The 9,027-nt window shown below is 47.9% G+C and overlaps 1 protein-coding gene across 6 annotated transcripts in view; it reads left to right on the forward strand.

Annotated features, from left to right (window-relative positions):
• The window catches only part of FBXO10 (F-box protein 10), a 97,781-nt gene extending 89,136 nt beyond the window's left edge, over positions 1-8,645 (forward strand). For 5 of the 6 annotated variants that reach the window (XM_077147663.1, XM_077147666.1, XM_077147667.1 and 2 more), the window contains 4 exons: positions 124-393; positions 2,436-2,749; positions 4,186-4,367; positions 6,653-8,645. In XM_077147663.1, the coding sequence (XP_077003778.1) occupies positions 124-393; positions 2,436-2,749; positions 4,186-4,367; positions 6,653-6,827 (941 nt within the window). In that variant the 3' untranslated portion in view covers positions 6,828-8,645. Of the gene's footprint in view, positions 1-123; positions 394-2,435; positions 3,108-4,185; positions 4,368-6,652 lie in introns of those variants that run through there. The other variant, XR_013170329.1, reaches the window with a different exon arrangement.
• The last annotated feature ends 382 nt before the right edge of the window (positions 8,646-9,027 follow it).

Here is a 9,027-nt window from a genome sequence, read left to right on the forward strand (position 1 = left end):
GCCTCTTAGCAAATAGGGCCTTTGTCTCCCAGCCACAACCTGGGACTGGCCGGTCATGGGGAGACACTGGGTACTATATCCCCGGGGTTGGGTGTCCATGACCAGCTCTTTTTGTTGTCGCAGCTAACAAAGGCTGTGGTGTGTGGATGATGTCATCCAGCCTGCCTCACGTTACCAGCAACCATGTCAGCTACAATGGTCTTTATGGAGTGGCAGTGTTTAGCCAGAAAGATGGCCCCAGTGAGTTTCCTGGAGGTCATGGGGCCCAGGAGAACTTCAGCGAGGACGGGGATGCCATCCTCTGGGAGACAGAGCTGGAGAAGGATGATGACCCACTGCGCCGGCCCATAACTGTGGCTCTTGTTGAGTCTAACAGTATCAACCACAGTGGAGGTGAGTACACTGCCCCCCACAGGCCCTGCCCTACAGCCTTCAAGGCTTTTCATGGGTTACTCCCAACCTGCCCTTCTTCATCAGTTACTTCTTTCTATACTTACCCAATGCCCCAAATCCTTGGTCTTCATGTTCCCTGAGCTTGAATCCATTCTTCCCCAACCCTTTGGCTTTGCCCATGCTGAGATTCTCTTTCTTCCATCCACATGTCCCAAACCAACTTGAACATCAAAGCCCCTTGTGAACACACCTCTCCACCCTTTCCTTCTTTGAGCTGTGCTCTCCCTACCACTCCCAGCAGCACTTGTTGTGGGGCCCCTTGACTGTATTTATTTCTGTGGTGGTTTCATCAATTCCATTAAGCTGCAAACTTGAAGTAAGGAGCTGAATCTCACTCATCTGGGTGCCTCCTGCCCCAAGTTTGGTAATGCTCCTGCAGTTCCAAATCCCACACCTGGTAGGCACATTTTTAATCTATATTGTAAGACACACTTTTCACATTTTAACATCTCTGATGGTTTAATAGGTGGTAGTTTTTCTTTCTTTGAGGAACAGGAAATGAGTGTTATCTTAAACTTGATACAAAATGGTAGTAGGTATTTGATATTTATTGAATTGAAAAAATATATATTGTGGAGTTCAACCAAAGTCAGTGATCCCAAATCTGACTGATTATCATAATCACTGGGGAAGAGAGGGAGCTTGTTTAAAATGTAGATTCCTGGGTCCTGTCCACAAATTCTTCAATAGAGCTGATAGGATAGGGAACCAGAAATCTCAACTTCTACAAAACTCCCCAGTAATCTAGATGATTAACAAGGTTTGGTAAACCCTTGCCTTTGGCCTGCGTTGTCTTTCATAGATGGCTATCCATTCCTTTCCATGGAAAGACATCTGGAAAAGTAGCTTTGTCCCAGGTAAGCCCATTCTTTGGGAAGTAGAGGAAGACAGGAGATCAGTAGCCAGCAGCCCTAGCCCACTTACTCTGAAAATGAGTTCTGTCACCTCCGAATACAGATTTGCTCCATGTAGTTATACTGTGTAGTAGGACAGGCTAAGCTGCATAAATTCACAAATAGTTGATTTGTTTTTGCTGTTCTCAACCAAGCATGGAGAAGCAATATGCAGGTGCCACCCAAGAGGTTGTTAACTTAGAGGCCCACTGCACAGACTACTCCCATTATTATCTAGTCATTGTCCTCACACAGGCGCCTCCCAATGTACCCCATTCCTCTGGCTCTTGTTGGAACTGCAGACCCCTCCTCCTCACTCCTGCTCTGGCTGGCAAGCATTCTTTCTGACCAAGTCATGCTCTAATTCTGCTGATTTTTTTTTTCTATTAACACATAGTGACTCTAAGCATATACAACCTCAAACGCCTTTTTTCCCTTTCTAACATTTGTAATACTTTTTTTTTTAACATGGGCAGGCACCGGGAATCAAACCTGGGTCCTCTGGCATGGCAGGTGAGAACCCTGCCTGATGACCCATCATGGCCTGCCCTGTAATACATTTTTGATACATAATACCTGGCTTAATAAAATTTTCTTTTCAAAAATATGGAATTTACCTTATGAAGAAAATTTCCCAAAGCATTAGAGAGGCAGGTTCCAACTCAGTATGGGAAGTAAAACGAAACAACTTTGTTTCAGGCAGCTGTCTCTCCAGAGGTAGAACAGATACCCTTGATAGAGTGATGAGCTCCCCGCCACAAGAGGTGCACGTAGCAGTAGGATGACTGATGTCATGGGGGCATGCGAGCACAGGATGAGGGCTCGGACCAGATGACCATCTAAGCCTGGAGTCTTTTAGCACTATTTCCCTGACTGTGCTTAATAAGGAACCGTTTTCTTGATGGTCCTGTAGACTGCTCTGTCATCAGCTCGGAAGATGCAAACCCAAGGGCTGGTTCTGAGTGTTTCTACCTCTTCATCTCCACCTCTTTCCTGAGGTGTACGATTTAGGGAAGCCTCTTCCCGACCGATGTTGTCAGGGCTGACCCTGGGACCACTGTATACTTTCCCTGCTCCCTACTTCCACAGCTTCGGGACTCTATGTCCAGAGCACTGAGGCACTGCATGTCATCACCAACGTGATCCACGCTAATGGGGACAGAGGCATCACTGTGGCTCAGAGCAGCCAGCTCACCCGTGTGGCCAACAACAGCATCTCCTGCAACCGCCAGAGTGGGGTAAAGGTCGAAGCACAGTGCAAGGTGGAGCTCCGAGGCAATGGTATCTATGACAATAGAGGCCACGGCATCATCACCAAGGGCGACAGCACTGTTGTCATCGAAAATGACATCATTGGCAACCGGGGCAGCGGGCTGCAGCTGCTGCCTAGGTCCGACACAAAGGTGTGTGTATGTGCGTGTGTGTGTGACATGGTGCCAACACAGTGCATGGCCCTAGGAGAATCCTTGTGCTCTCTCTGCTGTGTGGAACCTCAAGAGCTCGGGGATGCCTGGGACATCTGCCTCCTGCCAAAACCCAGCCTGGGAGATGTAGGTGGGACTTCACACAAGAGGGGATATATGACCTGAATCCTGAAGGATGCGTAGGAGTTCACTAGGAGGAAGCCGTGGGTGAGGGGGCAATCCTAGATTCATGGTGTTGAGAGCCACATGAGGTATCTTCGTGGTCTCCAGGTCAAGATTGGGGCTATCTCAGCTCTCTCTAACAGAATAATCTTCCACAGGACCTGCAACGCAGAAGGTACTTAAAGAGGGGAGAAGTCTTGCTATGTGGCCTTGGCATACATTATTCCTTCTATTAGGAATTCTCCTTTTTCCCCTTTGTCTACCCCAGTCCTATACCTTAGCTGTCACTTTGTACAGGAAGTTCGTCTTGATCCCCCAGGCTCTTTGAGGTGCCCCTTTCTTGGGTTTCCATGGTTCCCATGCCCGTTCCTGCTTTGGAGCATTTCCTGCAGTGCTTTGTATCTCTTCCCTAACCCATTTACCCTTTGCATCTTTCCCACAAGACTGTGAACTCTGACTACCTTTTTGTTGTTGTTGTTGTTGTTTTATTGTAACATTTATACAACCTAAAATATCCCATTTTATCCACTTTCAAGTATACAAATCATTGGCATTAATTACATTCACCATATTTTGCTGCTATTACCACCACCAATTACCAAAACTTTTCTGTCACCCCAAACAGAATCTCTGTATCCATTTAACATTTACTCTGCACCTGACCCTTCCCTGGTCTCCGGTAACCTGTAACCTACTTTGTTTCTATGAAATCTAAGCACTCACTTTATGTGTAGTAATGTGTTAGGGGCTAGGCCTCCAGTATTGAACCAAACAGATCCAGTATCTGCCCTTGTGGAATTACGATCCCAAAGGCTATTTTCACTCTGTGGCTTCCTGAGTCAGTGACTTAGACAAGGAGTAAAGTGATTTGACTTTGTATCTGCGCATTGTGGGAACAGAGGAAGGGAAAGAGGTGGACTCTGTTGCCTCAGGTTGTCACCAGTGACCCTGGCTTCTGGCACGCCCCCTTCCTCTCTCCCAGGCCTTTTCACGTTGTTTCCTTCTTCCTGAAACACCTCTTCCTTGCTCTGTACCTGGTAAAACTCCTACAGTTTAGCTGTCATCTCCAGGAAGCCTTCCTTGCCCCCCACCCCACCAGGCTGGTCTCCATATCTCTTTTCAGCTCCTGTGGTTGTATGCTGACCTACTCAGCATATTCTTTCCCTTCAGTTTAATAACCAATGGTTTACTTGTCTGGCTCCCCCACCAGTCTGGGAGCTCCTGAGGGATAACAGCTCTGGCTCCTCTCCCAGGTGATAAAGAACCGGATCCATTCATTCCGGGCCTATGGCATTGCAGTGCGGGGCCGTGCCAAGGCCCTGGTGCAGGAAAACATCATCTTCCAGGGCAAGACCAACAAGACCATCTTTCAACAGATTTCAAACAATCGAGAATGCACAATACAAAACAACAAGTTCCTGGTCTTCAAGAAAAAGTAAGTGCCTGGGGTTGCCTGAACCGGCCTTCTGGAATCACAGTGAGGTCAATGGGGAAGCCAGACCCAGGCCTGATGATTGTGACTGCCCTTGTTACCTGCTATCCTGCCAGTTTCTGGTCAGATAAAGGCCCGTGCTTGTGCTTTGGGTCAGGCCTGGGCTAAGGCCAATGTCTGACTCCCTGGGAGGGATGAGATTTAAGAGTCAGGGATTTATGGTTTAAAATCTCAGCTCTGCCAGTTACTGGCTGTGTGTGGCCTTTACCAAGTTACATAACATCTCTGAGTCTTAGTAAAATCCAATTCAGGATGAAATAAGATCGTGTAACCTACCAGAGTGTGTGTGAGTTATTATAAAAAATGTTAGTTACTGCTGCTGCTGCAATTGTTTGAGTACCTCTGCCACCGTGTGCCACAGATTCCACGCACTCATCTTCACCAGTCCTTTTTCTTCGTTCCCCATTTCAGTGATATCACCATTCACCCACTGTTCTGACAGCAAAACCTTTGCTTTTTCCTTCTCCCAGGTCCTCGTAACTCTGCTTCTAAAGTGTACTTGTATCTGACCCCTTCTTTCACCCACTGCCACTGCCCTAGTTCAAGTCTGAGCACCTCTCACCCTGACCTACAGCTTTCATTACGAGTAAGGCTGTTCCAGTTGTTTCTGGATGGACTCTGTTCTGATTGGTTGGTGTTATGCTATACCAGTTGTAAAAAATAGCAATTATTGTTTGTGTTTGTGTTAATATCAGACCTGTCCTGCTATAGTAGCCTCCTGCCTGTTCTCCCTCCTCATCCAAATCTCCACTGTTTTTAAGAGCACCCTTTGACTTGAACACTGTTCCAAACAAAATCAGTTTCTTGGAGAGCGCTTCAGAGCGCTGTCTTCTTATGACTGGTATCTCCCCCTGGGCAAAATCTCTGAGCCACTACTCTGGAGCTGGGGATGGAGACAGTAGCTGCTTCTCTTAGAGGGACACCTTGCTTTATGTACAGGGTGTTAGGTGGGGGTGGTGGCCTTTGGTCTACTTAGCTTGGTTCTCCTGTGTGGAACTTCCTGTAAATGAGGTGGGAGCAAGGGCAGTCAGGGGTCCAGTATTTCTGACCTGCTCTTCCTGGGGCAGAGCCTCTGCCCTGTAGTTGGGAGCTGGGTAAAGGAAGGGAGCTCCTGACCTCTCAGCTGCACGTGCCTAGAATTTAGCCTCTGCAACATGGAGCTTATAACCTGCTTTCTTCGGGTGAGGCAGGGAAGAGGTGGGTTCAAGTGGTACAGACTCTCACTCTTCTTATCAAGATTTAGTAAATTTTCTTGAATTTTCCTTATTTGCTGTATGCTCATAGGACAATTTCCAGAGACTATAAATGGTTGCCTTTTAAATAATTTTCACAAGTTTGACAGTTTTGCTGGGGAACAGGCCCACAGGGTTCCTCATACCACCATTTCAGGATTCATTCTTACCTTTCTCACATATTAGGCTTCTGAATAAAATTATCCTTGACAAATGAGTTTATAAGTCTATTTTAATATAGGTATAACTCACATACAATAAAGTTCACCTTTTTTAGTGGACAGTTAACATATATTTTGACCAACATATATATATAGTCATGTAACCACCACCAAACTGATAATACAGAATAGCTTCATCAACCTCCCCCCCCCAAATCCCCTCATCCCAGCCTCTGGAAACTATTGGTCTGTTCTCCACCCCATTAGATTCACATTTTCCAGAAATTCATATAAAAGAAAACATACAGCATGTAACCTTTTGAGTCTGGCTTCTTTCATTTAGCCTACTGCACCTGAGATCCGTCCATTGTACTCCATTGTATGAATGTACCACAGATTTTACCCATTCATCAATTTAAGGACATTTAGGTAGTTTCTAGTTTTGGGCAACTATGCATAAAGCTGCTATAAGCATTCATGGTCATACAGCTAAAAAATAATAAAGGTAAAGGCAAGAAAAAATATAAAGGTAAAGAAAGCCACTGATCTCACCCAGCTCCCTATTTAAAGATGGGGGAAATGAGGCCCATAAGATAAGTTGTCTGAGGTTACATGCTGAGTCGAAGGCGGAGCCAGAACTAGAATGTGGGACTTCTGTCCCTTAGTCTCACACGTGTCTCCCCAACTTGGGCTATCCACTAACTTGGGAGACAAAGCCTATACTGTTTTAAACATGTAGGGCCAACGATAATGAACCAAAGATATGATTGTACAGTGTATTCAGCAAGTGCTCTAGACCTCTCAGCAAGTTCATACTATCATTTTGCACCTCCAGGTCTGATACGTGGCGCCTGGTGAACCCGCCGGCACGGCCTCACCTTGAAAACTCTCTGAGAGGCCCCTCTGCGGCCCACAGCGGGCAGAAGGTAGCAGCCATGGCAACTAGAATCACAGCCCGTGTGGAAGGTGGCTACCACAGCAACCGCAGCATCTTCTGCACCATCCTGTAAGGATGGAACTGCCCCAGCTCAGGCCAAGAGGACTTCCAGAGCAGGAGCCACACTCCCTGCTCTCAGCCCTGGGCCTGGCAGGAGCTCAGAAGAGCAGAGAGGTGAAGTCCTTCAGATGGAAGCAGTGCCCAAGAAGACGCCAGGCCCCTCTCCCTCCTCTTACTCATCAGTTCCCCACAGCCTCACCTAAGACAGGCTCCTGGGCCTCTAGTCCACCTGGAGACTAAGAACAGAGTACTTCCAAGACCCTTCCACTCCCCAGTGCTTAGCAGGGAGGAACTTGGAAATGCTTTACAACAAGTAAGCAACAAAAGTTGGTGGGTTTCCAGTCACTCAGGCTCTTGTAGCAGTTATGAAGAGTCAGGGAAAATCAAATACCTGAGGCTTTGGTCAGGGTTTTCTGTTGTTTGGTTTACAAGTAACTACTTGTTAAACACCAAACACAGATGCTTCTCAGGGAAGAGCAGATTTACTCCAGAGAGAAGGAAATGATTCTGGATTCTGGTGAGGTGGGAGGAAACAGCTGCCCCAGAATTTTCCCCTTTCCTTGACCTTCCAAGGATACCGCCACTCCCTTCCAGCTGCCTTTGTCTGGCTTATGCAAAGGGACGTTTCTCTTACACTTGAACTTAGACCTGAGAGAGAGGAAGAGACTTGAGACAGGGACACCCTTTTGAAAGACTACCCCAGTGACGAAAGGAGGGGTGCTGGCAGAAGACTTCCTTCAAGCAGCTCAGGAGTCCAGGCAGGCACCGGGCCAGGAGGATGCAGTGATAGATGCAATCCTTCACCCTCAAGCACCTTCCAGACTCAGGAGGGTAGCAGCTCTGTGCTTGCCACAGAGGGAAGATTCAAATCCCATGTAAGAGCATCCACACCAGCTACCCTTTCTGGGCCCCAGCTTTACGGACTAGTCCAGATGGAGGGTCCCTAGTATATATCCATGTCCTTTCATGGATAATCACCTGACTTTACTGACCCTTCCATGTTTTCCCACTCTGTGCCTTGGCTTATGCTACTTCCTCCTCCTGGCATGCCCTTTTATCCATGTCCAGATCCCACCCACTCTTTAAGGTTTAACTCAGACACTGCCATCTCCATAGAGCTCACCGCTCCCTCCAAATAACAATGTTCTTTCCCTTCTCTTGAGCCCCAGTAGCATTTTCTGTCCTCCCTCTCAGGGTTCTAGGCACTCTCTGCCTTGTTTTGAAACTATCCAGGGCCATCCCTTGTCCCTGAGAGTAGGGCTATTTCTTGCTGTTTGTGTCCCCATCACCAGCCCAGGGCTGGGGAAGGGGTGGTGGTGTGAGTGAGGAGGGGAAGGCTTGCTGCCAAAACTTTACTGAACTGTACTGTGAATCTGTTAAGGTTCCTGAGCCAAATGGCTTGGACCCCGATTGCCCAAGGAAGTAGGCTGGATGCAGGAGCCGCTCAGCTTGATCAGGCCCCTCCCACGCCCCTCCCTCTCGGCCTTCCACGCAGAGCCTTTTCCTTTTCCATCCTGTGAGGACTGCTGTCATGCTCTTTACCGGATGGCTTCCCAGGCTGGTCCTGTCAGGCCCTAGGTGCTGCCTGCTGGGTGGGCTGGTTGGAGAGTCAGAAGGAGCCAGGAGCTCTGGCTTCTTCCTAACGTCCTTGGGCGCAACAGCACTGCCCCCTCCCAGCCCCAGCACTGTCCTTCGCACTTCTTTTTGGTGGCCCCATTGTGAGTCGCTGTAAAAAATGCTGCCTTTATTATTCTGTAAGACAACTTTTTTGTGAACCAAGCGCTTATGAAAACTTCAATAACCAAAATAAAGTGCTATATTTTAAAAGAGACATTTAAGGTGGAGGGGGGTCTGGGTAAGCACTTAAGTTCCCAGGCAGGCTGGATGCAGGCATAGCACCGCCTCCTTCCCCCGAGTTACCAGTGCTTCCCCTGAAGGGGACAGGCAGATCCTGGGGGACCATCTTGTCCATTCGGCTTGTTCCCAAAGCATTCCAGGTTCAAGACTGGAGGAGCTGCATTTCTCAGGGTCTCAGGGATGGGATGTGTCAGTCGGGATTGTAACTCCAGCCCTGCCTGCCCATGGGGCTTTGTGAAGATCAATAAGAATCCATCCGTGGGGATCACCTGACAGTCTGCAGTGGGTTTTCATACCCATTTACAGTATTTCCCCAACTTCATCACCTACCCAGCATCTTCAACTTTTGCTATATC

This window comes from Tamandua tetradactyla, chromosome 2 (assembly GCF_023851605.1).
Source record: "Tamandua tetradactyla isolate mTamTet1 chromosome 2, mTamTet1.pri, whole genome shotgun sequence".
Lineage (NCBI taxonomy): Eukaryota > Metazoa > Chordata > Mammalia > Pilosa > Myrmecophagidae > Tamandua > Tamandua tetradactyla.